At 41.8% G+C, this 22,502-nt stretch overlaps 1 protein-coding gene across 8 annotated transcripts in view; it reads left to right on the plus strand.

Annotated features, from left to right (window-relative positions):
* The window catches only part of Pigl (phosphatidylinositol glycan anchor biosynthesis class L), a 72,401-nt gene that overhangs the window by 23,453 nt on the left and 26,446 nt on the right, over nt 1-22,502 (plus strand). For 2 of the 8 annotated variants that reach the window (XR_004516935.1, XM_033762768.1), the window contains one exon: nt 19,691-19,799. The exons of 5 other annotated variants lie outside the window; for them this stretch is intronic. Coding sequence is in view for 1 of the 3 variants with exons in the window: in XM_033762768.1 (XP_033618659.1) it covers nt 19,691-19,799 (109 nt within the window). In the remaining 2 variants the exon portion in view is untranslated. Of the gene's footprint in view, nt 1-15,998; nt 16,043-19,690; nt 19,800-22,502 lie in introns of all 8 variants that reach the window. One more of the 8 variants, XR_004516934.1, reaches the window with a different exon arrangement.

Consider the following 22,502-nt stretch of genomic DNA (forward strand, 5'->3'; position numbering starts at 1 on the left):
GTAATCTTGGCACTCAGGAGGGTGAGGCAGGAAGATTGCAGCAAGTTCTTCGAAGACAGCCTAGGCTACATAATGAATCCAAGGCCAGCCTGAACTAAATAGTAAGACCTTATCTTAAAAAAACTATTTGTGATCTAACCCATGCCTCCCTGCTTAGCCTCGTGTGTGTGTGTGTGTGTGTGTGTGTGTGTGTGTGCATGTGCGTGCATGTGGTTGGTATTAGAGATTGAATTTAGGACCTTTGCACTGACCTACATTCCCAGCCCTTTTCATATTTTTTATTTTGAAAGAGGGTGTCACTAAGTTGCCCAGACTGTCTTCAAATTTGCAGTCCTCCTGCCTCAGCCTCCCAGAGTGCTGGGATTGCAAGCATGTGCCACCCTACCTGGCTCTTTTCATCTTCCAGTACCTGCTTACACATCACCTCTGTTTCCATAACCAAAATAGTCAGGACTGCCCAGTACTCCCTCTGTGCCTCTCATGATCTCACAACTGAAGCCATGCCTCAAATATACCATGCTTCCTTATAGGCCCGCACCTGTGCATATACTAGTTCCTCTCTGACAGGCTTCCCCACTCCCCATACCCTTGCCTTCTCTTTGCAAACTCTCACTCACCATTCAAGCCTCAATTCAAGAATTAACTTGAGCCAGGGACTTAGCTCAGTGGTTCCACCACCTGCCTCACAAGCGCAAGGACCCAAATTCAATCCCTAGTACCAAAAAAAAAAAAAAAAATTTCTTAACACTCTGAGACACCATCCCTGGCTCTTCCAGGTTTCCTTGTGTACCTTTGTTACATTCTTACTGCCCCATTATAGACTACATTACCTAATTTCTTAGTCTTCTGTATCTCTCTCCAACCTCTATCATAATCCTTGATTAGAGTAGTTACTCATTTACATTGGAGAAGTGACTGACCAATTCTAACATAAGCTTTCTTCCTATGGCCAGCATATAAATGTGTGGTCTCTAAGAACTCCCAACAACGCCTGTGCTCTCCAGTCACCTTTCCTCACTTTATTTACCCAGACATGGAGGTTAGCAAAACATTTCTGAGACCTAAGTGAAATTATTTTCACTTCCTCTTATTAAAATCTGAATTGTTAACTTGCATGGTTATTTTTAACCTTCTGGAAAGTTAAAAATGACTACTTTAGGTTGGAAGCATTTTTCTACATCTATTTATTTTGCCATTCTACAGATTGGCCACACTAAGATTTAAACATCTTAATTTTCTCCGGTGTTTGTCTTAATATCAATGTGGCATTAGAGACTAACTGGGTGTGGTGGCACACACCTGTGATTCTAGCACTTGAAAAGCCGAAATAGGATCCCTGCAAGTTCAAGGCCAGCCTTGGCTACATAGTGAGATCAAGGCCAGCCTGAACTATATAACAAGATCCTGTCTCTAAAAACAGAAAACAAAAAAATAAAAGTAAAGAAAAAGAAGCCGAGACATTACAGAATAATTTTGCATGAACAAAGAAATAGGATCTAGTACCTAGGAGGAAACATAAACAAGTCTGGCTCAATAACATTTCAAATAAATCAAGGCAAATCATACAGTGAGAGAGATGCCATATGCATAGCCTGGGACTTTTGGGATCATATTGGTAATTAACCCTGCTCTCCTCTTGAGACCCAGTAAGAACCATCCCTGAACAGTAGCAAACCAAAAGAGACCATACGCTTGCCGCCAAAGTAGATCTGACCAAGCACACTCTCACTGTAAGAGATTAAAATAAACTCTCCTACAGTCCTTTTCTCTAAATACACAGCGGAGACTGGGCTGAGGTTCAAAGGCATAGTTCCATTCCCTGTTGGCAAGAGTAGGGCAGGGCTCTAGTCCTCCCAAAGGTGCAAAGGACAAAAATCCTTCCTAGAAAAGAAAACAGGGGAGACCAAAGTGAACCTAGCTGATATGGCGCTATTACTTGTAGGGGGAGACTGCTTCAGTACTATTTCAGTGCCAAGATTATTTTGGGAACCAAAGAGAGGCTGGGCCTTCAAGTAACATGACGAGGGGAGTCAGTGCAAAAGAAGTAAACTGGGACCAGGAAAAGGGGACCTTATCAAAGCATACATTGTGTCTAATACTACTCCTTAAAAGAGGTTGTTTCAGAAAGTTTGCAAACATCACAAAAATAGGATTTAAGGTGACTTTGTATACTGTAAAATTCAGTGCAGCACTATATACTATATAATAGAAAAAGTTGCTAGCAATCTAAAGTCTAGCAGTAGGCAATTCATTGTAGATGTATGGCCTAGAACATTTTTTAAAATCCAGTGTTCTATGTTTATTTAATGACTCTGGAAGTTGTTCATAAGATAATACTGAGTTTTTAAAAGGAGTATATACTTTCTTCTTTACATTTTTCTTTGTTTTCCATAGTTTTGATAATGAGCATGCATTAGTTGTAAAGTAAGTTTTAGCCAGGTGTGGTGGCACATTCCTATAATCTCAGCACTCTGAGGCAGGAAAATCACTGTGAGTTCTAGACTACAACTACATAGCAAGATCCTATCTAAAAACAAAACAAAAAAAATGGCCAGACATGATGGCACACACTTATAATCCCAGCACTCTGAGAAGCTGAGGCAAAAGGATCACAGGTTTGATCCCAGCCTGAGAAATTTAGAGAGAGACCCTATCTCAAATAAAATAATTTTTCTTTAAAAAGGGATGGTAGCCAGGTGTGGTAGCACACTCTTGTAATCCTAGCACCCTGAGAGGCTGAGGTAGGAGGATTACAGCCCAGATCCGGTCTGGAAATAAAAAATAAAAAGGGCTGGCGATCTAGCAGTGTGAAAACCCTGGGTTCAATCCCCAGTACCATAATTAATTAATTAATTAATTAATTAATTAATATAAAATTTAAAACAAATGGAAGCCAGGTGTGGCAGCACACGCCTGTAATCCCAGCACTCGGGAGGCTGAGGCAGGAGGATCGCTGAGACCAGCCTGGGCTACACAGTGAGTTCCAGGTCAGTCTCAACTACATAGTGAGACCCTACCTCAAAAAAAACCCAAAAAACAAAACAAAACAAATGGAGTTGTAGCTTAATGTAAAAGCCCTGGGTTCAACAAAAAAATTATATTTATTTTATATTATTACTAAATTTATTTTCAGTTTTTATATTCTTTTTAATAAAGAGACGTTGAACGAAGGAACAAAATGGTCAGATTTTTATTGTAATTTTGTTTGTGGTTTATTTTTGCATAATATTGGGGCTTGAAACCCAGGCTTTACATGTGCTGTGCAAGCACTTTATCATTGACCTACATTCCCAGACCTTTTTGAGACAGGGTCTCACTAAGTTGCCCAGGATAGCCTTCAATTTTCTTGTTTTCTTTTTTTTTTGTACCAGGGATTAAACTCAGGTCCTTGCACTTGCGAGGCAGGTGCTGGAACCACTGAGCTAAATCCCCAGCTCAATAGCCTTCAATTTTCAATCCTCCTGCCTTGGCTTCTCCAGTAGTTGGTAATGCATGTCCATGCCACTGCATCTAGCTGTATATATTTTCTTAATAATTAATAATGCATCTGTATGAAAAGTACTTGTCAATGACTACTCGGTACTAACATTTATACACAGATCCACAGATGGACAGATGAATTCTTTTTTTTCTTTCAATTCTGGGAATACAACTCAGGATCTTGCACTTGTGAGGTAGGTGCAGTGCCCCCAAGCTAAATCCCCGGCCCTAGACAGATGAATTCTTAAGTATTACTGTAGAAAAGTAGAAGCAATCCCATAGGTGCTATAGTTTTAATAAAACAAATCAAATCAAATCAAATGTTATTTGAAAAATTGAAGTGAATCGCTTCTTAGCCTTTTGGCTAAGATCAAGTGTGAAAAATTGAAGTGAAACTGAAAAACTGTAAATGGAGATAAATTTTAGGTAAATATTTCCATCTAATGAAGTTATAGTAGATCAATTCATAAACGATCTGTCCAAAGTTTAGAATAAATAAAATGAGATGCTTTGAGAATACAGTGAGGTGTTTTTGTTGTTTTTGATCTATGTTTCAAATTAGCCACTTATACTGATTACCTGAAAGAAATGTGTATAGCTAGACTTCTTCCCAGAAACTCTCCTCCCTAGGTCCGCATAATATTATTACTTTCATTGGGCATAGAATCCCAGCATTTAGAAGGTTAAGGCAGCAGGGGTTGCCACAAGTTCAAGACCAGCCTGGGTTACACAGTGAGTTCAAGACCAGCTTGAACTAACTACATAGTGAAACCCTGTTTTAAAAAAGTGTGCATGCCTGTAATCCCAGCACCCAAGAGGCTGAGACAGTTTGAGCAAGGCCAGCCTTAACTACACAGCAAAACCCTGTCTCAGACAAACCGAACACACACACACACACACACACACACACACACACACACTACTCACAGTTTGGTTTTTTGGTACTGGGGATCGAACTCAGGACCTTGTACTTATAAGGCAACATGCCACATGACTGTATTTCCTCTTTCTGGGCAGATTTCACGGTGTTAGGCAAGTATGTGTCATCTTTCATGGTTTTCAGAAATGGTTTTCTTGCTTTATCAGAGGTGATGCTATTTAATTTTTTTGTTGTTCTTACTGTTTTTAATGGAGTTTAGTTTTGTTTTTTGGTACTGGGAATCAAACTCAGGATCTTGTGCTTGCCAGGCAGGTGTGACACCACTGAGCTACATTCCCAGTGCTTTTAACAGAGTTTGAGGGAAGAGAATAAAGTGAAAATGTTACTAGCCCCATAATTAGAAGTCTGTATTTTCCTTTCAGATCACTACTAGTTGGAAAAAGGATGGATGTGAAGAATGTGAGATTAAAGAAAACAGAAGGGCCAGGGATGTAGCTCAGTGGTGCTGCACCTGCCTGGCAAGCACAAGGCCCTGAATTCAATCCCTGGTACAGAGGGGAATATAGTATTACAGAAAGACTTCTTGTTCAAGGGTCATAAGTGTGGGCTTGGGGTGTGGCTCTGCCATAAACCAGTTGTGTGTCCTTTGGTAAATAATTTCTTCTCTCTGGGTTCCTTTTTTCTTATATGTAAAATAAGATGAGAAGGTGGTTTTTACCTAAAGTTCCTGAGACTGTTTTTCAGGATCAGAGTAGAACAAGTTTAGGTATGGCTGTTCTCTAAATGGAGAGTCTTATATTCTGCTCAGCCAAATATCTGTTATTTTGAAGCACTTTCCATTTTACCAAGCTCTTTTGCATTTAATGATATAAACAAATTAGAATATGTCCATCGTGACAAACTAGAGCCCCCTCACCAGAACATCGGATAAGGGATATAAGGAAAACTTTTGTATTAGCCAAAATTAACTTAGCCAGCTAACTCTTACCTCTACAAAAATTGTAGGGACCAAAAACTTTGTATACAACACAAGTAATTCACTAAATGCAACAAATAATTACAGACAAATAGTGTTCAGAAGAGAGATTACTGGTTCAGTTTTTTATATTATTTTCCCATTAGACCAAATTCCAAGAAATAATTCTTAATCATTTATGGGATGTTCAAGGGCCCTTGGGATAAGAAAAGTTGCAGCTGTTTGTGTGTGTTGAAATTTAAGGCAGTCTTTTCATACATCTATTAGTTTGGTAAAACTGTTCACGGTTAAATAGATCTAGTTTCTCATAGCTGACACACAGGTCAGCTGGCTAATTTCTTTTGGTAAGAATTGACAGGCTTTAATTCTTTTTGGTTTTCTCCTTTTCCTTTTTAAAAAATACATACTACCGTAACATATACAATCAATTGATTTACTTAACTTTTTCAATAATGAGTGCCAAAACAATACAATGGGGAAAGAATAATTTCTTAAACTAATGGTTCTAGGGTAACTAGATACCTACATGTAAAGAATGAAGTTGGGCCCCTCATACCACACATGAAAAATTAAAGTCCAGCTGGCAGGGTGTGGTGGCACACATCTGTAATCCCAGCACCCTGAGGCAAGAGAATCAGAATTTGAAGCCCGGCAATTTAGGGTGACCCTGTCTCAAAAAAAATTTTAAAAGGCTGGTGGCTCAGTGAGAAGTCCCTGGGTTCAATCCCCAGTATCATCTTCCCCCCAAAAAATGCTCTTCAGCTTTTTAAAACCATTAATGATCATGAAATGAATAACGCCCCATTGCTCTTTACCCTCATGCTATACATAGAGTAAGAACAATTCAATTGTAATTGGTTTCTAGGGTGCCCTGGCTCTGTTTCTGGCATGTTGGAGGCCAGTAGTGGAAGCCAGTCTTTGTCTGCCCGTAGTGTCTCAATGCCACGGCACTCAGCTGCTCTGGAATATAACCTTCTGTCTCTTTGAGATGCCTCACCTTGAACACCCCCACAGTGAATTTTGTGTATGCCACTTAACCTCCAGTTTAAGTAAAACCAAACATCCCAAACACACCCCAATATTATTGAAAAGCTGAGTATTTTCACATGACCACGTGAACAGACAGACTTAGTTTATAATGTTTCAGATCAACATATATGGTGCTTCTGAAGTAGTCTTTCCAAGGTGAGGGCCTTTGTGAGGAGTCAGCCAGCTGGCTGCAGAGGAAGTTCCTCATTTTTTTCCTATACAAGAGAAGTAACACTCTCATGAGGTATCAAAAGTGGATATTTTTTAAACATCCCCCTAGGAAAAAGGGTTCCAACACTTAGGGTTATGTAGTAACTAAAGGTTACCATATGGGTGCTAATCAGTTCATCATTAACAGGTTGAAGGTGATGCAAAAGGGCAGGTAGTGACCAAGTTCTGATCATGAGGTGATTTGGACAAGATGATTTAGGGCTGGAGGCTTAGGTGTTAATGTGATATCTCTACAAGTGTCAAGACTGCCCAAAGTGGAATTTTAGTTCCCAGAAGCTAAATGAGATCAAGAATAAAGGAAATTTTCTAAGAAACAGCTAGGGCTTAAGAGGTCTAGCAAGTAAAGATGTACTGGCTTTGGGACCCCAGGACTCCCCCACCCCAGGCTGTTAATACTACAGTACTATTTTAAGAAGAATAAAAATCCTAAGTATCCTGTTGGAAGTCATCCAATCCTGGCAGTGTCTCCTCAGTACTCACACTGAGGAATGGTAATTGGAGGTCCCTTTGCCAGAGGGAACCTTTCTCATCCTGAAGAGAAGTGAGTGGGCATATTGGAAAATATATTAAAATTACTGGGTATGGTGGAGAATGCCTGTAATCCCACACTTGGGAAGCTGAGGCAGAAGGATTGCCACAAGTTCGAGGCCAGCCTGGGCTACACAGTGAGTTCAAGGCCAACCTGAACCACATAGTGAGACTCTGTCTCATAAAAAGCAAAGAAAAGAAAATATACTAAGACAAAGAGACTATAGATAGTCTGGTCTGTTGTATCTCTTTGTAGAATCCTCTTCACGCTGTTCCACATGACCTCATTCATTCCAGAATAAGATCCGAGTATCTTGCATTACTTCATTTATTGTGCCAGGTAGTTGGGCAACTAAAACCTTGACTCAGTCTAAAAATCAAGGTAATACCCACATCACAGCCCTCTTGACTGAATCAAGAATGTTAAGGCAGCCAGACACAATATTGCATGTCTATAAGCCCAGAATTTTGGAGGGCTGAGTCAGGAGTATTACAAATTTGAATTCCACCTGGGCAACTTGGCTAGACCTTGACTGAAAAGAAAAAAGGGCTGGGTATGTAGTGCAATTCAAAGGCCCTGGTTTGATCGTTCAGTCCTCAACACTGCAAAATGAAGTGTTAAGTACCTATCATAATGATTAGCAAGTATAGTTGCTCAATAAAAATAAATCTCCTCCCCATTTTTATTGGGTAGTGCAAACCAAGTTCATTAATCTTGATCTCTGAATTTGTCATGTAGCACCATGCCAGGAATTCCTTTGAAATATTTTTGCTGCCAGTTATATTACAGGGATTCTTGGCCTTAACCTGAATTTGTGGTTTCTGGTCTTTGATCCCAAGTTCAGATTCAGTGCCTTCTATGAAAGCCAGCCCAGGGGGTACAACTGAGACCAGCCCAGTAGGTGCGACCAGGGGTACCAGAAAGCTTGTGCAAGACCAATCATGGTATAAAAGATGTCCCAGGCTCATCTGGTGGAGTCAAGTTCTGCTTTGTTCAGCTCTGTACAGGCCTCTAAAGAGGGCAGAGCTGAATGGGTAACTAAAATAGACTCTAGGAGCTCCCAGTCTATGAGAACACAAGGATGTAAATATTCACCATGCCATGCTAAAATCGGTGATCAAGTGCAGAGAAAGATCTCAGACGTGGTACTTCACCTAACCTGAGATTTAGAGAGAGTTTCTGATTAGAATGATGCATCTACATGGCCTGAGCCAGGAGGCGAATCAGTGAAAGGTAGGCTGGTGAAGAGGCAGGAGAACATTATAGTTAGAAAGTCCAAAGTGTCAGAGGCCCCAGGCAACATGGTATAAACACTGAGGAAATAGTACTACAAGCACCGTGAAAGATAGTGGTGTAAAATGAGGTATTTGCTCTCTTCTGAGCCATTTTCTTTCTGTTGCTATTTCCTTTTCCCTTTTAAGTGAAACATTATCAGCAGTCTAATAATAATAATAGCTAGCATATCCTTACTCTATATTCAATGCTATTATATATGCTCTAAATTCCTTAACTTAATACTCAATTCTGTGAGATTTACTTCCATTGTATAGATGTCAGAGAGAGATTGAGTAACTTGTCCAAAGTGCACATAGGACCATCTTTGCTTTGGCCTACACATTTGGCCTTTATAGCCCTGGCTTTTCATGGCCACTGTCCATCCAAAAAGATTTACTGGAGCCGTGCCTGCTCAAGTATAGGCATGATCTGCAGTGTTGGTAGAGTAAGAGTTACCTAGGGCATTTGTTAAAACACAGGTAATGAGGTTCCACTATAATTCTGAATCTAATAGATTACTGCAGGAGAAAGTTCAGTGATCTGGGAGGAAGGAATTATTTATTTGGTCTGCTTAGGAGAAGCAGCATGAAAGCAAGCTTCCTGATAAAAGGAAAGAGAAAAACAGAGTCTCTAAGAAGGGACTGTGGGCCATTATGTTCTCTCTTGCATGGATGGCCTGTCGTCCCACTGTAGGGTACACTTCTCCTACTTTTATTTGCCCCAAATTCACTTTGCAGAGCTTGTTTCTTTTCCTACCTTTAATAAAACTTTACTGTTAAAAAAAAAGAAGGGAGGTGCCAGAGATTTAGCTCAGTGGTTCTGCCGCCTGCCTTGCAAGAACAAGGACCTGAGTTTGATCCCCAGTACCATAAAAAAAAAGAAGAAGAAGAAGAAGGGGGCTGGGGATTAGGCTCAGTGGTGCTGCTGCCTGCCTTGCAAGTACAAGGACCCAAGTTCGATCCTGCTACCAAAAGAAAAAGAAAAAGAAGGGATTGTGGGAGGGAATTCTTCCTCTAGGAATCACTGATCTCTTGGTGTTCTTGGGGAAAACCTCTATTTTCACCCCAAGGTTTGTCGTCTCCTTGCCCAGTGTAAAAATAATATGTCCTAGGCCGGGTGTGGTTGCGCACGCCTGTAATCCCAGCACTTGGGAGGCTGAGGCAAGAGGATCGCTGTGAGTTTGAGACCAAGCTGGGCTATGTAGTGAGTTCCAGGTCAGTCTCAACAACATAGTGAGACCCTGTCTTAAAAAAAAAAAAAAAAAAAAAAAAAAAAAAAAAAAAAGAAATCTCTGACCCCAATTCCTTCTTAGAAAGCCACGGAAACAACTCGTCCTTGTTTCTTGGCTGGGGCTCCCTTGGCACCTCACCCCTATCTCAGTTTCATCTTATCTAATAGATGAGAATAAAGTTCTATTTTTTCACAAAGCTCTACTGCTCCATTTACTTTTTTTAAATTACTTTATTGTAATAGTATTGTTTTCAGTACATGCAGTTTGCAATCATTTTGGGGAATCCATTTACTCTTTATCATCTTTTTCTCCTCACCTTCTAATTCAGCATCTTATTTAACTCTGGAAATTTGCTTTTCAGAGGAAAGAGTTGCATCTGTAATATAAGGCATAGAGACACATTTTCATTGGTTTTTACCTAAACTAAAGGAGAATCTCTATGTCTTTCATTACTCCTGTTAAACCACCCAAAAGAAGTATCTGTAGAGTTTGATTGTGTTAAGGGGACAGAGACAATGTGGTCATTTTTAATCCCTCAGCCTCTGGGTAGGCTGCAATGGCAACCTTTAGGAGCAGAAGTTAGGACAAGGACAATCCATGTAAGCACTCACAGAGGCAGAGTGTACAGGGATCCAAGCCTCCAGTGCTCAGAGGAGTCCAGAAGGGATGAAAGGTTAGGAGACAGGATCCAGGGAGCTAGGTCTGGTAAGAATGGGCTGAAAGAAGTAATGTTTTGAGTATTGCCAGAGCATTTTGTTTGCTTGTCCAGACCCCTAGCTATCAGGTAGAGTAAACCAAAATTTTCTTAAAAGAATGAGTCATTGCATCTCCCAAGTATTCAACCAAGATTATCTTTATAATCTTGCATTTCATTCATCAGTCTTTACAAAGTTATGGAGCTAAACCCATATCGTAACAGTTTTCCTCATCACTAATCTATACTTTTAACAGTTGAATCTGATGCCAGCTTTGCTATAATTCATCATTCCATTACAACATATTTAATCCCTACTCTAGTTTTCATCATTTGGCCCCTGTTCTTATTTTACAGGTAATTTCCTGGAGTAATCCTCTGTGATCTCACAATTAGTTTCAAATTATTAAATAGAGCCTGAGAAGTTTTATTGAGTTGTTTTTCACTAGCTGATTACCAGCCACTGGCCTACAAGCATGCCAAATGTTACCCACATAAACTTCGGTAGTATGACCTTTGGACTCATTTCCAGTGCAAAGTATTATTTCTCAACCTTTTTGTAATTGGGATAGGTTATGAAAGTTTGCTCAGTACAGCAGTGTACCTTTTTCCTTAGGTCCTAGGGGTCTGGGTATATAGCTCAATTCTAAAGAAGTCAGAACACATATTACATTGCTCTTGTTTGTTTATGATGGGGATGGAACCTAGAGCTCTGTGAATGCTAAGCATATGCTGTACCACTGAGCTATATCTCCAGGCCCTGTATACCTCTTTTAAGTAAAATCTATTAAAATTAGCCAGATGTGGTAGCACAAACCTGTAATCCCACAACTCTGGGAGGCTGAGGCAGGAGGATCACAGCTCAAGCTAAATTGGACAGTTTAGCAATTTAGTGAGGTCCATCTCTAGGAAAATTAATTAATTGATTTGAAGGCATCTTAGTAAATTTCATTATGTCTCCAGAAACAACACTCCAAAATATATTGGGAATTACTCTCTGCTAGCAGCTGGACTGTAGGATCTGGCCCAGTTCCATCTGGTATGACAGAAGGCTGGCTATCTGCTCTGAACATCAATCCTCTGTTCATAAAATAAGTGTTGTGTTAGATTATCGTTATGGTCTTTTTCACAACAAACACTTTATGACTCAAAAGAGTAAATGTCCTGCAGAAAGTTTTGTACCTTATGCCAGCGTGGTGACGCACGCTGTAATCCCAGCACTGGGGAGGCTGAAGCAGGAAGATTGCCGTGAGTTCAAGACCAATGTGACCCACAGTGAGACCTTGTCTAAAAAAAAAAAACGGCTCAGTGGTGCCACCACCTGCCTCACAAGTGCAAGGTCCTGAGTTCAATCCTCTGTAAGGTGCAGGGGCAGCTTAACTGGCAAGCAGTATTGGCAGCCCTAACCCCCAAAGCCATTGCCTTTTACTTTTTTTTCAGAGTCATTTTCACTGTTTCCTCCTGTGAGCTTGCTTTCTCTGCCTTTTACCCTTGGCCTGAAACAGGTTCTGAAAATCACATTGCTCCTTACTCCATTGCTTTGCCTGTGAAATACATTTTTAGAACTTGGAGGAGACAGTTACTAGCGATCTGGACATCTCCTATTGACATCATCATTACTCAAATGTCATTGATAATCCTGACCTTTGCTACATAATTGCTTATACCCATAGCATGCTTTAATGGACATTTTTATTTGCCTTTATCTGTTCTTGCGTCATTGTTTCAGATTCTTTCCGTATCTGTTTTTTCAAGATTCTCTCATCAAGAGAAACAAATACAGTCCCCAGTACCACAAAAAAGAAAACAAATGAAAACCTCCTCTTACCCATTCCCCATCCCATTACTACCCTACTTCTCTCTTGTCCTTTACAATCCAGTATTCTCTGTTCTCCTATTTCCATGTGTTAATCTCATGCTCATTTCCCAGTGCAGTAAACCTGGCTTGGCCAGGTGTGATGGCCCTTACCTGTAATCTCAGCCCCGAGGCCGAAAGCTCCCTGCAAGTTTGAGGCCAGCCTGGGCTACATAGTAAGTTTAAGGCTAGCAAGACCGTGTCTCAAAAAATAAATTTAAAAAAAAAAATTTTTTTTTTGGTACTGGGGATTGAACTCGGGTCCCTCCGCTTGCAAGGCAGGTGGTGGAACCACTGAGCTAAATCCCTGGCAAAAAATAAATTAATTAATTTTTTAAAAAAAAGCAAACCACAGAACCTGACTTGTCCTGCCTCTTCCCTCTGCCTGTGAAGCTCCTCTTTGCCAGGGTCACTGGATGCTTCCTGGTTGTCAGGTCAGTGGGTACTTTACAGTCCCACTTTTATTGGCCCTCACAGCAGCTCTGGTCAATGCCTCTGGAAATTACTGTTGGCCTTTAAAAAGTACTTGGCCCTAATTTTCCTCCTTCTTACTTGCCTGGTACTTGGAGTCAGTCACCTGAAGCGACTATTTCAACTGCCTGGACTTAAGCTACAATGACAAAGATTTTGCTTCAAGTCCTTGGCTCATAAGCAAGATCTATGATTGGTGCACATTCTGTACTTGTGGACGTGGCTACTTATAAAACAAATGACCAGGGGAGGTGGAGGGAAGGAAGGGGGAAGGAATTTAAAAAAAAAAAAAAAAAAGCAGCTGGGCGTGGTGGCACAAGCCTATAATCACAGCATACCGAGGCTGAGGCAGGAGGATCACAGGAAGCTCAAGGCCAGGCTGGACTGAAAAGCAAGACCCTTTCTCAAAAAGGGAGGGTGGGCAATTAAAGGGGAAAAAATGGGAACAGCTATTGTGAACAGGGAGGGGAAGAAGGATTGAAGGGAAGAGAGGGGAATGAGAAAAAAAAATTTAAAATATTACCCAGAGCGAGGTGTGTTGGCACATGCCTCTGATCTCAACGCTTGGGAGGCTGAGACAGGAGGATTGCCATGAGTTTGAAGCAAATTGAACTACATAGTGAGACCCTGTCTCAGAACAAAACAACAGTGGCCTATAGATCAAGGTTCACAGGAAAGTCTACAGAAAAGGGATCCTGAAAGGTCCCAAGAGACATTTGGATTTCAGTTGTGTCTTCATTTATTTGAAACCTGTTTGTTCATTTAGTCCTCATTTAACACTTTTTTTTTTAATCTTAAAGTATGTCTCAAATTCCAGGTCCTACGAGTACAAAATGTCTAGTCAAACTGTTGCCCGCAAGAAGCTTTCTGTGTAGTAAAGTCGGTAAGCCAATGCATGATGTGAGGGAGATCAGTAGGGAAAGACAAAAGACAACACACAAAGGATGATGGGGACCCAGACATAGGAGTCAGGAGAAAGGTTATCTGAGATTTGAGTCTTCACAGGTAGGAATTAGCCAGGTATGTTACACACAGAGTATCTTCTTCCAGGAGGCTGCAGTTGTGCCTGAGGGAATGTGACAGAAGATGAAATAAAGTCACTTCGGAGGTGCCAGATCCCAAAGGTGTAGCGCAATGGTAGAGCACTCACATAGCCCTAGGTTCTATCCCCAGCATCCCCCCCAAAAAAAACCTATAAGGAACTTGAAGTATGTTAAAATGTGCAGTGACTTGATCTGATTTTCAGGGAGTGGTTTAGTATGATGGGTTCCAGACTTAGAGCAGCTATACTACATAATCTGGTGAGAAATGAGTCAGAAATAAAGCAGTGACAGAAGAAACTGAGCAGAGATGGTCTCTGTGCTGTTCTAGAGGTGGCGTTTCTAGGATGTGGCGTTCAATTGTCTGTCAAAGAAAAGGCAATCTGATGTCATGGTGTACACCAGCAGTCCCAGGTACTTGGGAACTGAGGCATGAGTACTGCTTGTGTTCAAGAGTTCAAGGCCAGCCTGGGCAATATAATAAGCTCCCATCTCAAAATAAGATAGACAGACAGACAGACAGATGTGAGAGGAGGCCAGAGGGCCCTCATATATATGTATCTAGTGAATGAGTTTATATATCACTTCCATTACATGATTCATCTTTTTACTATTCTTCTTAGCCTGGTGCCTACAGAGAGGATTGTCGGAACTCCAATCCTATAGCTGTCCTCAGAAGCACAGATAAACCAACCAGGCACTGTCAGTGCCGTTCGCAGAGCTAAAGGAAATACTTATGTTTACCAGTATATTACAAAGTATATTTTAAAGGATACAAATGAACAGGCAGCTGTCCTGTGTCCTCCGAGCAGCAGCGGAAATGTTGTTGCTCAGAGCGCCCCCCTTGCGGGGACCCTATGGACGCCCCAGACCCACCGACATTGCGCCCAGATGAACCCAGGCAGGGCCGCCCTCGCCGCCTCACTTCGCCCACCAGAGACGCCGGCCCGGAGTGCTGCTGCCTGAGGATGGCTGGCAGGGGCGAACGCAGAGGCTTTTTTTATTTTTCCTTTCAATATACCTCATTTTTTAGGGCAGCTTTAAGTTCACAGCAAAATTGAGCAAAAAATAGAAATTTTTCCCATATGCCTCCTACTCCCCGCCCCGACACGCACACAGAACTCTCCCATCTTCGACATCCTCAGCCGACATTTGTGTTACACTTGATGAATCGTCATCATTGGGCATCATTATCACCCACCCAAAGTTCATACTTTACATTAAGGTTCATTTTTGGTATATTTTGTGCTAGGGATTGAAGCCAAGTTTCGTGCATGTACTCTACCACTGAGCTACTGGTACTTCCCTTGCCCAAACTTTTAGATTTTTCAAAAGAAAAAGAAAAAGAACTAATACTTTCAAAATACTCTTGTAGGAACTGGGAATTTAGCTCAGTGGTTCTACCACCTGCCTCGTAAGATAAGGTCCCAAATTCAATCCCTGGTACCAAAAAACAAACAAACAAAACACTCTTGTATTCTCACGTGAGCAAATCCAAATGCTCAAATCACCTGAACATACTCACTTAGAAAATATTGCTATAGGGCCGGGGATGTAGCTCAGTGGCACTGCGCCTGCCTCAGTTGCTAATAAATGCTGTCCCACCTTTGAGAACATATATATGCATTTGCAATCTGTATAGCCAAATACAATCTTTGTAATATTGTAATAACAAAGACTATCTTCTGGCCAGCATTACAAGTGTTTGTTTATACCTACAGGTAATGACACCAAATAGAAACAATCTAACTGGGAATGACTTTGAAGTGATTTGTCTCAAAGTAAAAAATAAAACAGGGCTGGAGATTAGCTTAATGGGAAGGCCCTGGGTTCAATCCCAGGAACCAGGCAGAGATAGATAGATAGATAGATAGATAGATAGATAGATAGATAGATAGATAGATGATACATATCGGGCAGAGATAGACAGACATATTAATGCTTAGTTGTCTATATCTAAGAAAATATTAATTTTAGAAGGACTTGGATGCTGATATCCAAACTCTAGAGTTTGAGCATAAGGCCTTGCACATGCTAAGCACATGCTGTACCCCACCCCACCCCCTTTTTTTAGATGGGGTCTCTATAAGTGGCCAAGGCTAGCCCTGAGCTTGGATCTTCTTGCCTCAGCCTCTTGAATAGCTGGGGTTGCAGGCACTATGCCACCACACCCAGTTTATAAAAAGTTTTAAATCACCAATGATACAAAAGCTCTTATTGAATTATTAAGGAATTGGTAATTATTAATGCTGTTGAATTCCAGTTCAATCAGGATCCACTGATCAAGCTTAATATTTTATCTTATAGTTTTCCTCCTGGTGTGTGTGGGTTACCTTTGGATCTCTCTGCAGGTCAGTCATAACATTTTGGGAGGGGGCTTTTGCAGTACTGGGATTGAATCCAAGGCCTGCATACTGGGCTACAGAGTTTTGTTAAGTCACTGAGTTACCCAAGCTGGGCTCAAACTTGCCTCCATCTCCCAGAGTGCTGGAATTACAGGCATTTGCCACCATCCCCAGCTGAGTCAGAGCTTCTGAGTAACACTTACTTCAGGGACCCTTCACAATTTGGGTCCTTGCCCAGCCATTACACTCACCATAGCCTCTACATTTCTCCCATCATAGCTGTTAGAACTCCTCCTAGGGAGGAGAATACATCCTGCATCTCCCTCCTCTTGAACTTGGATAGACACCAGGAAGGACACTGTTTTTGAGAGCTGCTTGGATAAACTGTCATCGTGCTCAGCCACCAACACACAGCCTAGCCCTTGACACACTGACGATGCTGGTAAATATTCACGTACTACCCAAAGCCAAGGGACTCTCCCAACTACTCCATTCCAATCTCCTTTGTTGGCTCCTTCTCTCGCTAGCTCTTTCTTTGTACATCTTTCAAAGCTCTGCCCTCAGCCCTCCTCAAAGCAATTTTAGTTCCCTCCCTGCAGTCCCTCTGATAGGTGCCTCAGGCTCTTGCTTAGCCTTCCTCCCCTACTTCTAGGTAGTCCTCTAGTGAGGTAGAGTTTTATTCAGTGTCATTTTGCATATTTATTGCCATCATCTTATTCTTGCCATCTCAATTCAGGCCTTCATTATCTCTCACATGGACTTCTGTGGAGATTTTTCTCCTATTCATCTTGCCCCAGAATGTCCATCTTTCTTTCTCTGCAGGTGTTTTATTGAGCACCTATTATACTGGGAGCTGAGGAGGAAGGTTCTGGCAGGTAACCATCTCTATCCCTGTGGAGCTTACAGTCTATCAAAGGTCCAGTCATGGATGGAAAGATTTTCCGTGTATTTCTGGTTCATCCGGTCACTCATTCAACCCTGGACTCTCCTTAGGGCATGCCAACCTGAACAGCAGCAACACGGTGCATATCTTTCTAATAATTTGAACCCTCAAAAACCAGGGCTGAGGATTTAGCTCAGTGGTTCCACTGCCTGCCTTGCAAATGCAAGGACCACAGTTCGATCCCTGGTACAAAAAAAAAAAAAAAACTTTAAAGGGTTCCTATTGTGTCTAGCATGTCAGCAGAATATTGAAGGCCTATCATGACCTGACTGTATGCACACGACACTTGGGGGGAGGGGACACATAAGTAGGGATTGAACCCAGGGCCTTCACATTGAACTACATCTCCAGCATTTTTGTTTTGTTTTGTTTGTTTCATGAGACAGGGTCTCGCTATGTAGTTGAGACTGACCTGGAACTCACTATGTAGTCCAGGCTGGTCTTGAACTGAAGGCCTATCATGACCTGACTGTATGCACACGACACTTGGGGGGAGGGGACACATAAGTAGGGATTGAACCCAGGGCCTTCACATTGAACTACATCTCCAGCATTTTTGTTTTGTTTTGTTTGTTTCATGAGACAGGGTCTCGCTATGTAGTTGAGACTGACCTGGAACTCACTATGTAGTCCAGGCTGGTCTTGAACTCACAGCGATCCTCCTGCCTCAGCCTCCCCAAGTGCTGGGATTACAGGCATGGGCCACCGCGCCTGGCTTCCCCAGCCTTTTTTTATGTTTAATTTTGAGACAAGTTTTCACTAAATTGCTAAATTGCCCAGCCTGGGTCAAATTTGTGATCCTCCTTCCTCGTAATTATCCAGAATTATGGGATTACAGGCAGGCACTACTGTACCTACTAACACTAGGTTCTATTATGGACTGATCACCACTTTGTGATGTCTCTTTTCACTCCCCCAACACACTTTGAATTATCGTCTATCAAGGAGTAGTTTAATAGTTGACATCTGACACTTGCCAAATGCCCAGCTCCAGTCTGTTTTCCAAAAATTCCTTTAATCTCACAGCACTTATTGAACAGTTAATCCTGGGACTGGGGATTTAGCTCAGTGGTTCCGCTGCCTGCCTTGCAAATGCCAGGTCCCAAGTTCGATCCCTGATACCAAAAAAAAAAAAAAAAAAATCGAACAGTTAATCCTGTGAAGCCAGTACCTTTTTGCTCTCCACTTGATACACTCCTATAGCCACCTACACTTTTACCCAAATCTCCTTTGCACTCCCCTGGCTTCCAGTGTATTCCAGCAGCCTTGCACCAGTTTGACCTCCACACGCATGACAGTCACTGCCTCCCAGAAGAGAAGGGGATAACAGCAGGCACCAGGTAGCCTCCTGTGCTGTAGGCCTGCCTTCATGTTACATTGAACCTACTGACCTTTGCCTGCTCTGGATTACAAAGGAAGTAATCGAGTTTAGAAATGTGTCAGAGGTGGGTGGAGGAGGGGTGGCTGAGCCTTCCAGCTTGTGCTGCACAAGCCACAGACCAAATAAGGGTGTGTGAGCTGCCTCCTGTCTGTACTAAAGTTCAGAGTGCGGTGTGCAAAAGTGGGACTTGGTTTTTAGAGAGATAAGCAATTGCCCAACCCTGGTTGAGTTCCAGCTGCACAGATCATGTCCTCTGCCTCTGTGTACAAGGCTTGAGCTGTGAAGGAAGGCTGGGCCGTGGGCTTGCTTGGGTAGGAAAATGAGGTAAGGGGGCGTTCCTTGACTGTGCCTGGTGACTGAGGATCTTAGTTCCCCACAGAAGGTTTTCCCAGAGCATTTCTATCATTTTCCTCACTGGCTGTGGAGTGCCGGCCAGAGTGAGTCACTAGGATATGTAGGAAAGGTCAGAGTTTGAGGATATTCTGCCAGTAGGAAAACAAACGTTATTTTTATGAACTCTCACAGTCTGGGAGGCCAGCTTGTTTACTGAACACTGAGGTCTAGGGCGGGGCTGGGAGTCTGGGGCATTTTCCAGCAGGATTAACACTGTGTTTGCTAAATCTACCCCTAGGGAGGGCTGATCAGGCTGTAGGTATCAAACTAAAAGAACCTACTTCCTCTGCCATATTTGATGACTTCCAAAACATCAACCCCTTTCTCCTCAGTGGTCTTCAGAGCTGTCATCTTCACAAGGTGTTTCATATGCCATAACACCCACGGGTGGGCAGATATGGCACCAAATAGCCACACCACCACCTCAACCTGATGTTCTAACCTCCTCCCCTGGTCCTCTGTTGTTTGTCTGGCAAATTCCTTCTAGTGCCACAGGAACCCAAAGCTCACTATCCTTCCTGAGGGAAGAGACCAAGACTTGTATTCATATCTGTCTCTAAGGCAGGCGTGGTGGCACACACCTGTAATCCCAGCACTCGGGAGGCTGAGGCAGGAGGATCGCTGTGAGCTGGAGACCAGCCTGGGCTACATAGTGAGTTCCAGGTCAGTCTCAACTACATAGCGAGACCCTGCCTCAAAAAACAAACAAACAAACAAAAAAACATATCTCTGTCTAAAACTTAGGTATGTGTTTAGAACATAATGTGTTAATAAACGTTGATTTTGTTCTCTTAGAGTCCTACCCTGGTACCTGGCTCCCCGACACCCCTCTGAATGCTTCCTTCCCACTGTGGTTGTGTAGCCCACCACACAGATGCTGACTGCATCTCACAGCCTTCACTCAAGTCCACTCTGCACTCTTGGTTTCTTCCTCCAGGTTTCTCTGCTGTTCTCCAGTCCTGGGTGCCCATGCCTGCTCAACCCTGAAATACTGGAGAGCAAACACCCTTTGGAGAGAAACATTTCCCCTTTCTCTTCTTGGACAGGTGGGTAGATCTAAAATGCTTTTCGTACAACTTTTTAGACAGACTCCTGGGATCACCCAGCCAGTGTGTAACTGGAGCCAAGTCAAAGCCTCCCTTTTCCCCTGCTTCCCTCTTTCTGTGTTTTGTTATTTCCTGAGGTCCACGTTCTCCAGTAAAGTACACATCAAGCTTTGGCCATTGTTCTGGCTCTTATTGCTGGGAAACTGAGGCTAGGACATCTGGAAACTTACATCCAGATCCCTTTATTTAGATGTTCTTTCACAGGCTCATTTTCAAAGTTCAGTTTAAGTGTGTTTTTATTCCTCTTTCCTGTGAGTCTTATTCTTTATGAGAAGATAAGAGAAATATTAAAGTTTAGGGACTCAAGGGGTTGTGTTGCTAGTGTATGTTCCATCCCTTGGGTGTATCTATATGTTTTCTTTGCTTTTACTCTGAACATACCCACCAAATTTTGTTTTCTTTAACATTTTTCATGAGCCACAATTCAGGAAGTTAGAGAAATTGCTCCCTGGTGGTAAACAACAGAACTGCCAACCTCCTTCCACTGTAAATGCAGCATCTACTTTGGCCTTTAGGCTTCTCTGTTTCCTTAGAATAAACTTCTAAGGTCAAAGAGCACATAATTAACTAACATCAAATTGCCTTCTTTTAAACTGTCACCAGCAATTTAACTCTCTCCAGCAATTTAAATTTAAACTCTCACCAGCAATATATTATAGTATTCCTTCCTTGGCCCTTCTCCACACATCTTGCTTCAATCTTGCATTTCTTTGATTCTTTCTGAGAACTGGAAATAATATACTGTATATTGGTAATTTGCATTTCTTCCTTCATAAATTGCTTATGTTGTTGCTGTTATTTTGTTTTGTCTTATATATATTTTTTTTTTAATTTAATTTTATTGAGTTTATTGGTACATTTTAGGGATACAGTACAGTTACATTCATTGTTGGGATCATGTACCTTTACATGGCAAGTCTTGATTCTCAACTTTTCCCTTTGTTCTTCCCCTACGTATCACACCTTCCCTACACCTTTAGCTCTTTTCTTCAAATTTCTAAATGTCAGTATTCTCATTAGGATCTTATGTACTATTACAGTTTATTCACAATGGAGAAACTATTCAGTATTTACACATGTGTGACATATTTATTTCACTTAGGAGTATATCCTCAATATGTATCCATTTTCCTATGAATGAATCTATTCTCTCGCTCTTTATGGCTGAGTAATATTCCATTTTATAGAAAATTATATATATTTTTTGTGATGCTAGGGAGCAAACCTAGACCTTGTGTTTACTAACCACTGAGCTACAGCCACAGCCCCAACAATCTTTAGCATATTAAATAGTCCTTTTTAGTATGCCAAGTAGCCCTCAGACTGAGAAGAACTACCCTGGAAGTTCTGTCCCATTCTCAGTTCTCCTTTGCTGGCTTTCATCAAAAAACATCACTTGGGGGCTGGGGATTTAGCTCGGTGGTTCTGCCGCCTGCCTCGTAAGCGCAAGAGCCCAAGTTTGATCCCTGGTACCAAAAAAAAAAAAAAGAGAGAGAGAGAGAGAGAGAAACATCACTTGGTTAGGCCGGGGATTTAGCCTAGTGGCACAGCACCTGCCTGGCAAGTGTGAGGTTCTGAGTTCAATCCCTAGTACCCCCACAAAAAGAAAAAAAAAGATCACTTGATTGATTTGAGATGGAAAGTCGTGGAATGGAAACACCACACAGCTTCTCTGAATTAGGTCTAAGTGCAAAGTCTGCCCTTGCCAGACAATTTAGAGCTTGGCTTTGCTGTTTCTGAGCTGAGAGGGCTAGGTAAGATGAACTCTTATCTCCTGGAATTCCTCTGAAAGTAAAGTGGACGTCCAGAACTCAGCAACTGCCCAAGGCAATCCCTAGTTATCCTTGTACTTGTCCTGCAGTATCTGATTCTCCTTGTCCTGCGAGTTCTTCAAAGTTGTCATTTCAGTTTTACTTGAGCAAAACCTGGTCTAAAACTTGGCTTCAGTTCCCTATGTCTATCTATTTTAGGCAGAATTATCTTTACATCTCGGCAAACTTACTCAAGCACATCATCATGTGAGAAATTTCCATATTCTTTCATTAAAATTACTATAAAAGCCGCCTGTGGATGACTGTGCTAATAATTAAAGAAAGTTTCTAGAAACTCTGAGCTCGATAATTTTAGTGCCCTTCCCTGTAAATATACACAGGCCTGGATATGGAAAAAAAATAAGAAGCCAGGGAATTGCTTTAGAATACCTGTCTGTCGCTGGAATAGATCTGTTGCCTGGTCAGATAGGAAGTGTGATGCCAGATATTCTTTAAATGTAAAGCTTCACTACTCTTTGATGTTTGACCTCTACAGTACCTTGCATGGGCTACGAGTGACATACATGTGATTTCCAACAAGGAGGGTTAATTAAGAGATAAAATTGTAATCTTTCCTTTTTTCTTGTACTGGGCATTGAACCCAGGGCCTTTACACTCAGCTACATCCTCAGCCCCTCTTTTTAAGTGTTAATTTTGAAACACTGTCTCATTAAGTTGCCCAGGCTAGAGTTGAATTTATGATCCTCCTACCTCAGTTTTCCAGAGTGCTGGGATTACAGGTATGTGCCACCATGCCGTTATCACAGGAAATATTGAAAGGTGCATACAAAGAATTATATACATATAAGGTGCTCATTATTACACCTTATTA

The sequence above is a fragment of the Fukomys damarensis genome, unplaced genomic scaffold (genome assembly GCF_012274545.1).
Source record: "Fukomys damarensis isolate Sample0158 unplaced genomic scaffold, DMR_v1.0_HiC HiC_scaffold_13, whole genome shotgun sequence".
NCBI lineage: Eukaryota > Metazoa > Chordata > Mammalia > Rodentia > Bathyergidae > Fukomys > Fukomys damarensis.